The sequence below is a fragment of the Lepisosteus platostomus genome, chromosome 3 (genome assembly GCF_059453375.1).
Source record: "Lepisosteus platostomus isolate fLepPlt1 chromosome 3, fLepPlt1.hap1, whole genome shotgun sequence".
Classification (NCBI taxonomy): domain Eukaryota; kingdom Metazoa; phylum Chordata; class Actinopteri; order Semionotiformes; family Lepisosteidae; genus Lepisosteus; species Lepisosteus platostomus.
The window spans coordinates 59,114,848-59,130,873 of NC_142613.1; the positions used below are offsets into that span (position 1 = coordinate 59,114,848).

General features: G+C 37.3%; 1 protein-coding gene across 1 annotated transcript in view; it reads left to right on the plus strand.

Moving 5' to 3' along the window:
• Positions 1-397: 397 nt before the first annotated feature.
• The window catches only part of rps6kc1 (ribosomal protein S6 kinase B1), a 94,843-nt gene continuing 79,214 nt past the window's right edge, over positions 398-16,026 (plus strand). Inside the window, exons 1-5 of the mRNA XM_088626225.1 lie at positions 398-591; positions 5,707-5,742; positions 10,479-10,599; positions 11,352-11,467; positions 13,629-13,722. Of these exons, the coding sequence (XP_088482351.1) occupies positions 490-591; positions 5,707-5,742; positions 10,479-10,599; positions 11,352-11,467; positions 13,629-13,722 (469 nt within the window). The 5' untranslated portion in view covers positions 398-489. The remainder of the gene's footprint in view (positions 592-5,706; positions 5,743-10,478; positions 10,600-11,351; positions 11,468-13,628; positions 13,723-16,026) is intronic.

Consider the following 16,026-nt stretch of genomic DNA (forward strand, 5'->3'; position numbering starts at 1 on the left):
CTTTGGTATTTAGGATCAAATATTCATATAAATTACATAAATGTTTAAACCATAACCAATCACCAATTGGCATTACAATTGGCATTACATTCTGCCACTGTGCACTGTAAGTACAGTATGCACAGTTCGGTTATGTTTATTAAGTTTGACAGAAATGTTACATTGTTAAGAGTGTAATATAAAGCACATTCACTGGTAATCTGTGAAAAGACAGTATAACATTATCGTTTCACGAAGCAAAATCTTATTTCTGTTTCAGTCTCATCCGCTTTCGTGGGCACTACAGGCCTTTCCGTTGTGCGTCGTCCTGTACAACTGTACTTATACACTAGGCGTTTCCAAGCAGGGTAATTTTTGATAGACCAATAAAAACTCTCCGAGGGCAGGTCCTGGACTATTCCGGAAAACAAAGGGCGGACCTTCCGGTAGTATCTACAGTACCTGATTATCCCAAGTAATAAGAAATGTGATGGCTTTGCTTTAACCAGAATGATATCTCAGAGGGATAAGGGAGACCTCGCTCGATTTTACACTGTAACCGACCCCAAAAAACACCAGAAAGGATACACCGTTTACAAAGTCACAGCACGGGTAAGTGTAGTTCTGCGGCTGAATTTTGATACGAACGCTGAGGCGTGGGGAGCTCCTTTGCAATGTCATTTCAATGTACTGTTGATGTTTTCCACGTAAAAAATAGGAATAAAATAAAATGTTTTTAAGCAAAACGACACTTTTGATATTGTGATTTGGTGAATGATGCAAATTTCGAATTCGAGCTATCAAAGTCTTTTTTTTCGCGTTGTCATTTACTGTGATGCTGTTTTTAGTGTCAAGTACCTTGACATGTCCAGGACAATGTATGAAGGATGCTCATTTGTACCCAACTGAAGCTATAGACTTCTTTATTTTTCTCAGAGAAGTATTGAACATGTTTTTGTACGAGACACTGCGTTTTAAATAAAATAAAGCAAGTAATAACGACGTTTTCAGTAATACAGAATGTACATTGTAAGTGAGAAAGAAAATAATGTGACAAGAATTAATGTAATACTCAGTAAATTCAAATTGAATGTTGCCGTTCTCGGTATGACCAAAGGATGTTTGTGAAACCCGACGAACCAGGAACACAACAACATCTGGTTAAATATGGAAAGAGGAATCTTGAACCATAGTGTCACAAGTCGTCTAGGTGTAACCCTGCACTGGTTGTTTCGAAGTGAATTTTACAATAATATCACAGGAATTAATGTACAGTAAAACATACAGGAAAAGATAATCTACTGTGGTGTAATTTACTGTTGAGCCAAAAGAACACAATCATAATATTGATATCAGTATCAACAGGATACATTTCCTGTTGACTTTTAACGACATTTTTTTGCACCAATAGGAAGTTAAAATTTCTTCAGAATTTTAGTCTGAGGGGTTTCTTATCGAAAATGTCCACTCTGTATGGAAACCTACTAATTCCATCGATCCATCCATTTTCTAACATCTTCATCCAATTCATGTTTGAGGGGGAACCATAGCCTATCCTGCCCAACAGTGGGCGCAAGGCAAGACACACTCTGGACAAATCGCCAGGCCAGCACATCACACTCACACCAGGGCCAGTTTTCCCAGAAGCTAATTAACTTACCAGTATGTCTTTGGACTGTGGAAGTATACCATGGTGAAAACCCATGTGAGCAAGGGGAGAACATACAGACTCCACACAGATAGCAGCCCAGGTCCAGAATTGAACCCAGGCCCCTGCATTGTAAGGCAGCAATACTAACTAATGTGTCACTGTGCTGCCCAGACTTACTACGTAAAACATATAATAAAATACTAGCCGAACTTTTGTAAACATTGCTAATATTAAAATCAAACCTGCCGGCCAACAGATCTACGAACAGCTCTGTCCCATGTGTGTAAAACCAGCACTTACAGCACTACTAGGCTTAGATGAAATGTTAACCTTTCTGTTTTGTGGATACATTGGATATTGTCTGATAATCCCTAGGCATCACTGGTTAAAATTCCCCTGGTCTATTGACGGAAAAAAAAAACTACTGTTCATATAAGGTGTCCATTTTAGAGGGACGTGTGATGTGCTGTACTTCTGTAGGTTTTTTAAGTGATTTGCTTTGATGTGTGACTTACAGTTTTAAGAACAGCTACAACATGTATTCTTTCTTTCCATCTTTTAAAAGTACAGTAATTACATTTTAAATTGGCTTCTGCATCAGAATGGGTGTGAGGAGATAGAGATAAACAGAGTTTAATTGCAACATATGGGCTGGTTTTGACTGATGAGAGAATCTTCATTGTAATCTTGTGTTTTTTTTTCATGTAGCTTTTTGCACAAAACATTGTGTCTGACTTTATGGGGGAAAATGCGTCAGTAAATCAGCTTCTGCAGTGTGCTTTCAACCAATCTGATTCTTGCACTGAAGCTAAATAATGTTTTTAAATCTGTTCATTTTCAAAGCTTTAGTTGGACACATTCCATATAAGTATTCATTAAAATAAAGTAGAGTTCTCACAGCATATTCTTGTTTTTCCTGTGTAGAAAGGGTTAAAAGGGCTAGTGTCTTTTACTACTGTGCAGTTATTAGTGACGTAAGACTTTTGTATTTTGAGTTTAAAAGATTACCAGATGTAGTCAAACCTTTGCTTTTCTGGTTTGCAAGGAACGAATTTACACTGCTTAACAGAGTGACCTATTTTTCTGTGTTTTTTTTTGTTAGAATTCGTCTTTCATTTTGGTGACTGTAATAAATCACTAAACAAAATACCAGCACATCCCTAAAAGCAGTAGATATACAAGATATACAGTAATTTTTTCGGCCTGTCACCTCTCTTTTGTCAGAGGTTTTGTACAGCATGGTGAATTTCCTCTCAGATTCAGCAGACACAGGGTTAAATTTGCAAGCTGTATTCTTACCCTGCAATCTCTCATTTTACTGAAAAGTTACTCTGACTAAAAGGCTAACAGGAGAAGATTTTATCAATGCACACGTAGCATACAGCCTATTCAAACTCAGCGTCCCCTAGCCCCCTAGGTTTGAGGCTTTCATGTCACAGGGTCTTGGCCACTCAGCTCAGATGAGTGTGAAACTGCTGTGCCTGTGGGTCAGTCCTTTAACATGATAGGTGTGAGCCACCTGCGACACGGAGGCAAATGATGCCACTGTTCCATATCGAGTCTGTACTTGTGCACTCCCCTTGCTTTTGATTAGGGCAGTGGCTCTTAACCTTTCACCGAATATGTTCTCCCTTTTTCAAAAATCATTGAAGTAGGTAAGTGCTTTTTACCTACGATATATCGTAGCTATACAGTAATATTTTTTTTGTTTATTTAAATTTAGAGTACATGGAAAAAATTACATATTTTTAATGTTTTAATTAAGATACCTAGACTTGATGAAAGAAAGTAGTTGCACTTACGCGCATGTGGTTCATTTGTGTTTTTGACGATTTATACCTTCTAATAACATCTGACATTTGGCATCCTCAGGGGGTGCATGCACCCCAGATTACGAACGACTGGAGAAAACTAATGTATAATTGCAATAATGTCCTGAATGTTATAACTTTTATAACAAATACAGAAACTGTTGTCTTTAAAGTAATAATATGGTGGAACAAATCTGGGAACAAGACAATCACTCTGAAATATTAAAAGAAATAGGTATAGAACACTGTTGAAACACTGGCATGTGAAGGGATGCTATTGGCTCAGTAATTTAAAAGTATTAATAAGTAATACTGGGTGGCAGGGTGGTGCAGTGGTTTGTAGTGGTGCTATCTGTGTCGAGTTTGTATGTTATCTCTCTGTTTGTGTGGGTGTCCACTGGGTGTCCAGTTTCTTCCCACAGTCCAAAGACATACTGATAATTGGCTTCCAGGAACATTTGCCCTGGAGTGAGTGTTGTGTTTGTTTGGGGTCCTGTCCGGTGCGTGTCCTGCCTTGTGTCTGTTGTTTGTTGGATAAAATGGCTAGAAATGGATGGAATGGAATATACTTCTGGTTGAAGTCGTAGACCAAAAAGATCTGAAACACCAATTTTATGAGAGGCCAATACACAAGCCAAACAATCTCCACGTATTGCTCTAAACAATTCAACATTTGTGGGACTTTTAGCCAGTTGCGATAGACCTTGCTGTGGATAGACCTGAACGAAGTAGTAGCAGAGCGTCATGGAGAGGTGAAAAGAACTGAATCTTTTTAATCTTGAGCAGAGAAGACTGCAAGAAGGGCTGATTGTAGTACTCAAAATCCTCATAGTGATTGTCATAAAACACAAAATAGGCACAAGTGGAAATAATTAGGAAAAGCAGGTGTTTAGAACAAGTCGATTTGCACAGCTCCTGCGAAGTGGTATAGAACCTTGTTTTTAACTAGAGGGTTTTGGAGTTCATTACTTTTCTAAGGGTTTATCTAGTTCCGCTTAATGCCAGCCTTTTCTGGAAAGAATTGTACAATGGACTGGAGAGATGATAGGTGCCATTTGCCATCTTTTGGTAATCTTACCAACTACCCTGTCATTCCATCTCTTCTGCAGTAGTACATTAAATAAAAAAAAATAAAGGATGGAAAGGCATTACAGTGCCTTAAAATGATACTACTGGTTTATCACCCATCCTAAACTTCACCTACTGTACATAACTGACCTAACTGTGTGTACAGCTAGGTTTATATAACGGTGTTGTCTTAACCTTTTTGATACCAGGGACTGGCTGGCTGCCTTGCAAGACATTTTTGGAGAGCTTAGTTCTCTTAAGTTCCAGTCCTTTTTGGAACATTGCATAACAGCCAGTTTATTATTATTTGCATAGCACACATCTGGGGCTTCATTACGTAATATATTACTGACACATACCTGAACAAACAACAAACATACTGGATGTAAAATTGTCATTTTGTACACTCTTTATAGAGTGCATTAAAAATGAAATGTCTAATTCAGAAAATTAATTTTAGGTATTTCAGGTAAAATACAGTAGAGGCAGATGGATATTGTAATTATGCCTCATGGGATTTGTTTGGCTGCATAATGGAGCAATTCTAGTATTTTACCTTATTCTAAAATAAAGTACATTTGTTCTTAATAACCTTATTTTAAAATAAATAAATTATAGTATTGTAATTTGGTTCTTTTTGACTTTTTTCACCCTCTCTTCTTGTTTGCAACATCTTTGGTGGAGCTATCTCTTGTCCATAGCAAAGACACTCTCATTTTAGTCTATATTTTACGTTTATTGGTTTAATTAAACCTAATAACATTACATTTCTTAAACAGAAAGACCCACCCTTTTTATTCTGTGTTTTTGTTTTGGAATGGTTAATATGAGCTGAGTATTGTCTGTCTGACCACCTTGGCCTTTAATTGAGCCCTCTATTTTGATGCTACTTTTACTGTTAAATATGAAGTTTGTGTTGGTGCCAACACTCCTCCAAAGACTAGTGAATATCTACTATGTTTAAATAGATATTTAATTTTGCCTGCTTGTGATTATCTAGAAACTAAGGGAAATGGAAATAACTTTTGAATTGGCAGGAAGGAGAACGTGTCTGATTACATGAGTGGAATATGTTTCTTCCCTCTATTCTGGGTATGCAGTATTCTCCTTGGAAATGAATGACTTTCTGTGAATTTACATGGGATTTCAGGGCAGCAGCTGTTCCTCACTGATTGCCTTCTCCTTTGTTCTTTCTAGATCATCTCCAGGAGGAACCCTGAAGATGTCCAAGAGGTAATGGATCCTTACACGCTGGATTACTTACAATAGTTTGGGGGAAAATGATCTCTGAGATTGAGAAGATTTACACCAGGGTTCTCAAACTAAAATTCCAGAGGGCCTAGTAATTTCTTAGTTAGATATGAAGGATTTTTCTTAGGTTATTTTACAGTTGTTTTTTCAAATCATTCACATCATTAAAGATACATTTACCTGTAAAATGCCTCAGATGCTGTTTAGAAGAATTACAATTGTGGGGGTGATTATGTAAATAGATTAGTTATGTAAGATCTGAGATCTGTGGTGGAACAAAGACCAGTTTCCTGAACTAGATGGGTTTAATGGATTTGTCTCATTTAAGTAAATTTATATGACTTCTTGTCTTGAAGATTTATGATATCTTTCAAAAGCGTGGAAACACTTGGTACAGAGAGGCTAGGAGGGAACTATTTTTTATTCTTCATTGCTGTAATTTCTACATAATAAAAAATGTTTCAGTAACATCCTGTAAGTTCAGAAACATATTGTAAGACCTTAGTTAACCCAAATCTACAGAATTCTTCAATAATTAAAGGCTTCATAAAGAAGCTAAGGTTAAAAACCCCTGGAATTGATTTTGTTGTCTTTATAGTATAAATGCTGGGAACTGGGAAAGGTTAATGTTTTTGTCCAATGTCGTCTTGTTTAATTTTGGAAATAGCTGCTATTCTGTTTCAGCGCTTCTATCATACATTTTACTATTATTGATGGTTAACATGTGACTAGGTCACAGTAATAAGGGTATATAGCCAGGTATGGGGCAGTTAAAGTGTCATCAAAAGGATGTAAAAGAAAATGATAGTAACTTAATGACAATTTAAAACATCATCCTAAGATATTTAACAATTTGTAGAGTTTAGGCCGTTTATCTTCCCTCTGACTGTGTCTCCAGGTAGTAATCTGGAATATTGAATATTGCAGTGTTACTGTATTGATATCTGCTGCTTTTAACAAACATTTGATACGAAGTATATTCAATATCCCAGTATCAGCACTTCCACAAAGATGTTACCAAAAATGATGATAAAAGTGAACATATTTAACCAAAGCTTTTGCCTAGAGTATCGATGATCTTGGACATTGATGCTAAATTTAGCAGTCTTCCGGGATCTGTGGAAACTCTGCTGAGAATTATCTCTGTATTGGTAGACTATAGTTTTGCAGAGCCTTCCTAGTCCAGGTTGTGTTAAACATTGTGAGAGAACAGTGTCCCAAATGCTGCTGAAGAAACTTATGGTAGTAATTCCTGCTTTATAAAGATTTATATAGAGATGTACAATGGAGATTTTCAGGTTTTGCTTTGTTAAAATTTGCTTTGTTAAATTTTTTTATTTCTTTCTTTAGCTGTAAGTGAAGTTAAATAATCACTTTGATAAGACCATGGAAACCAATGACAGGCATAATCACAAACTTGATGTGATGCATTCCTAAGATGATGCTTTATAATTATTAGTTATTCATGCTTTAGACAGCACATTCTATTTGGCATTTTCAAGTCATTCATTACTTTAGGTTTGGGTTTTGTTGTGTGGTGTTATTTAGTGTGTTAAAAGCCAATAAATAAATCCTGAAAAGGTCTGTTCTTCAGTTTTAAACTTTAATCACTGAGGTTAGCCACCATCTATCCTCCTCTGAGAAACAGTCTGAAGAACATAATAAAAACAATGAAACAATTTTTGAGTGCTTTTAAAAAAACTCAAAGCATTGTGTAATTGGCCACACTTAGTAGCCATAATCTCTTTTGTGTGTTATTTCCAAGACACACAGGGATACTTTGGGAACTGGACTGAGAAACTGTGTTCTACAATGTGCAGGAAAGAAAAAATAAAACTAAATACTAATTAGTATTTAAAATTTATTTAAAAAACTAATAAGTAATAAACTAGGACATGTAGTTAAGTGTATAATTTGAATCAAGATTAACAGTTCTCGGTGTACTAGTAAAATCTCATTAAGGTATTGCTACTCTAGAGCCAGTCCAAAGAAAATCACTGTGTTTAAGAGCAATTTTATCACTTTTTTTTTAGCCAAATCTTTTCATACTGTATCTCAGAAATTAAGCAAGGTTGAATCAATACTGGAAGATCTCCAGGAACTGGAGATGAAAAACCTCCAGAGAACACTCACAGCTACCATGTACCTGTAGCTGTGTTTGTCAACCAGTAAGTTGCATACTTCCTCTTCCAGACCAGAACTGCCATACCTGCGCCTCAGTATGGTGACTGGGGACATTGTTCTGTCCTTCATGTGAGATGTTAGGTCAAAATCCTAGTTATGTGTTATTGAAGGTTATATACTGTAGCACCGTTTGTTTGTAAGAGTACGATGGGTAAACCCGGTACCCTGACTAAGTTCCTTTCTGAAATGGTAAAATCTGGTTACCTAGAAGTTCACAGTTAAATTAAAATGGGAAAAGCAATTTCTCAGTTCTAAAACTGATCTTCTCTGCAGTGGAACTGTCAATATGGTATTATGACTGCTACTGATCTCCCAGGTGGGTGCTGCTCTTCAGCTGTAGATGAAATAGGTGGGGACATGTTTTACTGGCGTGGTTTGGGTGCACGTATGAGTATGGCGAGTATGGCACTGTTGATATCCATATCAAAGCCTTCTCAGTTGTAAGCCTGTTTAGCAGTACAGGGAATGCTCAAAGGTGATCAGAATATGTTGGTGTTTGTACACAGACCCAGGATTAAAATCTCGGAGCTTTCAAGCCAGTGTGTGTTTCAGGGGAGCTACATATAATTCTGCATGTGATTATCTATGGGGGCATCTATCAAAAGTTTTCTAGTCTTGCCATACCTAAAAAAAAAAAGAAAAAAAAAAGAAGCCATACCTCAAACCATTGCAGTGGATAATGTTTGCGAATAGAAATAGGTATGTCTGTAACAAGTATAATCTGTGACTGCATCTGTGATGTTTTCTTATTGGGTGTTGCAGGCTATGCAGTCAATTAGCATGCATGAGAAAGTAATACGTCATATGATTTGTATCCTAGCAGCAGTTTTTTTTTATACATAGCCTGTATGAGTATTTTATTTTTAATTCATATCTGCACTTTTACAGAACTTACATTGTGTAGAAATACACAGAAAAACAGTGAACAGAATGTTCCAAATTGAGGGTAGAAATTAATTCAGAAAGGTTTTTTTTTATTTTGCATATGGGTAATGTTTTCACAATGATGTTTCAGGCTTTTGTGGTTTTCATGAATATGTGCTGTAGAACCTCCAGTTTGTTTTCTACAGATGTGTCTATTCTATATCCTTTAATCATTTAAATGTGATATGGGGATGGTGATGAGTTGCTCTGCCAACACAAATTCTTCTGTCTGTGTAAATGTATTATTTTCTGATTGGTGGGTGGTGCATTGTGACTGTTGCTTGCAGGGATAGGCTCTGGCCCCCCTGTGACCCTGAATTGGATAAAACTGCTTGAAAATGGATGGTTGGATGGGTCAGGTGGTAGAAATCTTGGTAAAAATACAATTCGGGAGTCTCCTGAAAGACTCGACTGATAACGGGGATTCTGTGATCTCAGGTTGGAGTCTGGGTTAGGATTAAGATCAAGTCGGTAATTGATTGAGGATCAGTCGCCCGGAATTCTCCCAGCTCTTGACCCCTGCCGTCTCCTGGGGGTTGTAGGCATGTGGTGCTGTCAGTGAGGGATGCATCTCTCCTTCAGTTGGCATTAAAGCGCTGGCAGGGGCTGCACAGCCTGTGACGTGTTACACGAAGACGTATCTCAAAGTGGGGCGGCTTATTAGAGGAGTGTCCTCACACTTCCTCACTTCCTCATTCTTGTTGGTCGTTGTGAGCCGAGACCTGATAAACACACAACTGGCTATCCCCAATCAGGGTAAAACAAAGGTAATGGCTGATCCTACATGTAAAGATAGCTCCAGGCTACATATTTTATTCTTGGGTTTCCCATACTTTAGGAACTTAAGACAATTGTTTGAAGATGTTTTTTTTTTAGGTTTACAACAACATAAATGAATTATGTTTCAAAATAAAACTTGCAATTCTATCAAAATATATGGTACTTCCATCTTAACCCTAAACCTATTAAATATTTATTCTGATTCCAGCTAATAGATTTAACATTCTGCTTTGACCTATTTTAATGCTTTATTAACTTGCTTAGCTTTAGTTTAACAGTACAATAATAGTGTTAACTGTAGTAGTAGTTAACCACAAAATGAAAATTAGTGTTAGAATTAAACCAAACCCACCAAACATAATCATATCACTTGGCAAACTGTAAATCTGCACACATGCTGAAAGTAAATCAGAAAGAGCTGTAAATTTCATGTACAGTTTATTTGAAGGAATTGCAGTCTTAATCTTTTTCTTTTCATTCTTAAGCAAAGATGCTGATGCTGGGAGAAAAAAAAAGCTGAAAATGCTGAAAGCATGATATCAATTACAGCAGTTCACATGGGCAGTTGGTCTTGAAAACACATCACTGTTTTGTTAGGCTCCGTCTTTGCAGTTAAATATCTCAGGCTGATACTGCCCTCAATCTTGAGAAAAAGTACAGTAAGTACCTTAATATCTCTTTGTAACTTAAACTTGAAAGGAGGATGTCTAAGTTAATGCCACATAGCATTCGTGGACAGGGCAGTTGAGTGCAGTTGGAGATCTAGACAAAGCTACAGTGTGGGGACCCATCTTGGCCTGACAACAAGGACGTCTCTCTTTCTCTTTCAGATAACTGTATGGAAAAGATACAGCGATTTCAGGAAACTGCACAAGGAGCTCTGGCAGATTCACAAAAATCTCTACAGGCAGTCGGAACTGTTTCCTCCCTTTGCTAAGGCCAAGGTGTTCGGTAAGACTCGGGCTTGGATTTTCTTCTTTTCATGGCTTTGAAACTGCAAAAGCAGGAGGTAGTCAACATTAAAGTGATATATAGGCATAATTAATCAAGGGGAGGGAAACTGCTTCAGCATGTGAGATGCAACGGAGTGAGTAGAGGTTAATTTCTTGCTGACATGGGGAAAAGAAAAACATTTTTGATAATTTTTACTCATTCCTTATGCTGATGTAGTAATACAGTATACGGCAACATTAATATCTATTATTATATACTGTCAATGAAATAATCAAAGTTACTTTTTTGTCTTACAACACACTGGAACAAATACTTTTCCATGACTGCTCTTTTGTTTGTTCATGATCTATCTTGACTTATTGAATGGTCTAGCTCCCGATCACCAAAAGGACATATTGTATGAGTTGTGTGTGCAACTCCGCAACTGTGGAACTCATTGACCAATACAGTATTTTTCAAAAACAATGTAGTTTGCTACAGAGCTTGTAATATTTGAATTAAAGTTAAAAACTGAAGAAGGAGGTGAACAAGCAGACAAAGAGACATGTTACTAATAAAGAGCTGTTGTGGACCACCTTTTAGCTGTCCAAGCTTGTTTGTTGTGCTCCAAACATGATACTCAGTGATAGAAAAGCTGAGCATCTTTTTCTTTTGTTCAGCATGCCACATTAAATATTGGTTGACTCAAGTTTAACTTCTAGTCTTGCCCAGCAGAAAGACCAGATCTTTGCTTTTTTGTCACTTGCCAGGCCGGTTTGATGATTCCGTAATCGAAGAAAGGCGACAGTGTTCTGAAGATCTGCTCCAGTTCTCTGCCAACATCCCCGCTCTCTATAACAGCCAACAGTTTGAAGATTTTTTCAAGGTACTTTCAGACTCCGTTATTGCATATGCGTGCAATAAATACATTTTTAAGTTTTGAATTGCGCAGACTTTTCTAAAGGTTTTAAAAGTGGTTACCTGTCCATTTGTCTTGGTGTTACTGAAATGGCATGTCCCATGCTGTTTGAAACGTAAACTTATCTGGCACATTTATTTAATATGTTTATGGTCTTCCTAATTGAATAAGTTACAAAATGATTCTTGTTTTGCCAGTAGCTTTATTACCTCGCAACTCACAATTGGCAGCCCACTGAACCTCAGCAGGTGTCAGCCTGGTCAGTACCTGGATGGGGACATCCTGGGAAAGCTAAGGTTGCTGCTTGACGAGGTGTTCCAGTAGAGAGCGCTCACACTGCAGTCTGTGTGTCCTCATGCCCCCATTGTAATAGCTGCACTATACTGTAAAAAAGGTGATGACCTTCAGATGTGATGTAATACTTTCCCTATGGTCATTAAAAATCCAGGGGTGTTTCTTGAAAAGAGAAAAGGTGTTACCCTGGTGTCCTGGCCACATTTCCACTTAGCATTTAACAATCATGGCCACCTGTTCTCCTCTACACTGATAACTGATGACTGGTGAGTGTACTGCTGCACTTTGGCTGCCATCTCATTATCCAGGTGGAAACTACACATTGGTGGTGGAGGGGAGTTTCCATTGCCTATAAAGTAGTTTGAGTGGAGTGTCCAGAAAAGCATTATATAAGTGTAACAAATTATTGTTAATAAATTATTAAGCTTGTCCATGCTTTCCTACATTTTGTTTTATGGGGAATGTTCTTAAAAATGCTCTCCCTATCTTCTACATTACAGGCCCTTTTAATACACTCTCTTTATTAATAACCATTTTACTGTACATTAAATGGTATTCCATCATCGTCATGTGTCATTATTAGAGTTTTTATCATAAGGCAAATTTTGAATCCACAGCACTGTCATTCTAAAAATACACAAAATCACATTTCTCAGGCACGGCAACAGGCAAGTTGGACAAGAACAGAAACAAATGCATCGACATCAATGTGTACACAGTTGTGTATGGTGTGATGTGGAAGGAGTGCCTTTTATGTTCTGTGTGGAGAAAGAAAGATGTGTCTTGACATGTTTGCAGCCTAACCTGTTTGGTTACTGGTAGGTAATTAGGATCTCATTCATCTTGGGTATTAATCAGCATTACTTAACCCCTGCTAGTCTGATCTTGTCAGAAGTGCAGTAGGCCTGGACTTGATCAATACTAGGATAGGAGAACTCGAAAGAAAAGTTTCTGTAGGTGGTGCTTTTCTCTCTGGTTTACAAATTTCAAAACATTGGTCTAACATAGTTACGGGGAGTTCAGATGAGCTCAGATAGTTCAGATGAGCTGTTAAACCAATGTCTTGACTACTTGTCATTAAAGAAGGATAAAGACAACTATTGCACAAAGTGGACACAAGAGACAAACTAATATCTACAACTGGAGATTAATCTTAGAGTTAGCCCAGTACCTTACATCTAGCCTTCTCCACTATATTGGGGAGCTAGGCACTATGTATTTAAATTAGTTTAAAACAAATAATTATGCACCTGCAGTTGAAACTGCTCTCAAAACTGGTTAGAAATGAAACATCTTTTGGTTCCAAACAAAAAAGCCGAGTTACAGGAAATAAGTCTTCCTGATGGATTTAAGAAGAAAACTTGAAATCATTCTACAAACATATACATTTAGAAAAAGAGGTGAGTGTTTCCTTAGTTCCTTAGTTTAGGCAGTACCTTATTTCAGTTTATTGAGGATAAATCCTGTGGTGAATATGGATTATAAAGCTGTCACCCACATACTCCTGTTCAGCTTTAGATCTCCCCTTTTTACTTGCGTTATGGTCACATGAGCTGTTGGTCATGTTTTAGAAATTCCAACCTATTAAGCAGAGGAGCCATCATGTCTCTATTGAATTAGAGTTTGCTTATCTAAGTTGATATCCAGGGGATTTGTAGGCAGATTATCTGATCGTGTTCCTCAGTTCCTCAGCTGTCCAAACACCTCAACAGATATCCTGCCTGTCACTAGCCAGTGAGTAGCTCTACAAGATGAGGGACCCTTAATTCCCCAGCCTACACATACTTGTGTCAAGTCATGATTTATTTCCCAACGAAATGTCTTTTTCTTTTAGGGCGGAGAAGTACATGATGGATCAGAGCTGATTGGCCCTGCTGAGCCCTTCTCTGATTTTCTTGCAGACAGTTTATCTGACTGCAGTTCTGAAGGTATGCTAACATTTGTGTTTACTCACCACGGAAAATGCACTATTTTGTCCGTTTTACTTTGTCCTCCATAGTATCTATTTTCACTGGACATGATATTTCACTCTGTAATTGAGATGTTGATCTCGCATTCCTTTTATTTTGTGCCTGCTGTTACCCATTACAGCAAAGATCTAGTTGTAATGAAGTGAGGATGTGGTTCCCATTTCCCATATAATGTAACTTGGCTCAAATACTGTATTTCAGATTGACAGTACAAAACTAAGCTGAAAATTTCTCTGCTGAAATTAGATGAAATGATCTCGACTAGCAATTTTCAGAAATATGCATATTGCAGAATCTATTGCTTAGAAGTCAAAATGACAGACAAAAAGACATTTTCTTTCTGAAGTGCAAAGTGGTGGGTAAAAATAGTGCTGTGCTTAAGACAGCCAGCTTGTCTATTTTATTTGTTTGGTTTCTACAGGAACATCAGGAGGGAATCACAAGTCTGGTTATAATATTGCAAATGCCGGTATTGAAATTTTACAAGATTTAAGAAATAAACATAAGTTTAATTCAGACATAGGGTTGCTTTGTCACTTTGAAAGAAATCCTGGTGGTAATCTGGTATATATTTGTAAGGAAAATGTTTAGATCATAAAGCTGCAGAATGATCTGTTGAGTTTTTCTATTAAAAGTAGTAATATATTCATAAATGAATATGTTTAGTTGCATTTGCTGTAGATTAAAACTGGAATATACCTACTGGTATGACCGCTGCAGCTTATTCTGTTAAGAGGCATCAATGTTTTTGCTTTGCACAAAGTGCTGTGGGGAACCACAATTTTTGAGTGTGATTGCTTAACACTTTAAAATGTTCTTCAGCTTTTAAAATTTATAGAACAGCTGTGATGCATCTGTTTATAGAAGAACCTCTGTTTTTCTGAAGAGGCACCTCTCCCACTGTGACTGAATAATGTAATGAAGTGCTAATAAAGTTATTTCAAAATGGAAAACCTAGTAGATTATGAAGACATTATCAGTCAGTTGTTTTAAATAAAACAGGTTGAAGACAGCTAAAAAGTGAGTTTAATTAAGATTGTGTCCAGTAAAAACATGACATAATATTTACAGAGCCCCTGTTGCTCTGCCTTTTCCAGATGAATGTAAGTGTTGATTTTACAAAAGATTTTCAAATCTGTTTTGTGTAGTGTGTGACATTTCTAAACATTTTTCAACCACTTTATCCAGTAGAGGGTCACAGTGGACACCAGAGCCTAACCCGGCAAGCAATGGGTGCAAGGCAGGGTACACCCTGGATGGGACACCAGTCCAGCATTGGACACACACACATACAGACACCCACACTCGCACCATTACCACATTTCCAGAACCCATTTAACCTACCAGTACGTCTTTGGACTGGGGGAGGAAACTCAGACCAACACAGGGAGACCATACAAACTCCATGCAGATAGCACCCTGGAAATTGAACCCAGGACCCTAGCATTGCAAACCAACATTGCTAACTAATGTCCCTAATGTGTCACCCTTACTAGCGAATCTGAGGATATTTGTATATAGAGGATATTCATTTATCATTGCAAAGGATGGCAATATTCACCATAATGCAAACAGTATAGCACTGTATATTATTATACTTTGCAGACACAAGAATGAAGGAGTTTTTTGCAAACATTTATTTAGGATGGCGTTGTGCAGTTCTTGGACTGAGCTGCCTCCCGTATTGGGTAAATCAGTTTTCAGCGGGTTTTCACATGGATTTGGACCTCATTGAATGGACCTAATGAAAATGATCTATTTTGTGTATGTGATAAGTAACATTATTTCCCCTTGACTCTTTGATGTTTTACTTGCCAGCTCAACCGGTCAGTGGTTTATTGTGTAGTGTCTATAAATGTATTAAACGGAAAAATCTTATCCTTTGCATGTACAAAGCAACTGTATAAAAATATTCAGGAAGTAAAACTGGAAAAATATCAAATTGGTGTGAAAATATCTTAGCATAGAATGGGTAATGAGATAAATACACAAACATTAATAGTACCACACTGGACTAGATTTCAATTAAAACATTTCCTTCCATAACTACATTTATCTGTAGCTTGAGAGCATTGATCATTTTAGTGGAAAACATACGAGCAGCTTCTTTAATTCAGAGTTCAGATGGTGCTGAGAACATAATGTGCATTTCCCAGAGTAGGCCTGCAGGTGTCTCTCCAGAATCATTTATCATTTTACAAATAGATCAATGAGGGATTTCCATGCCTGCATAATCAGACATTCTTTGGCATTTCAGTATTA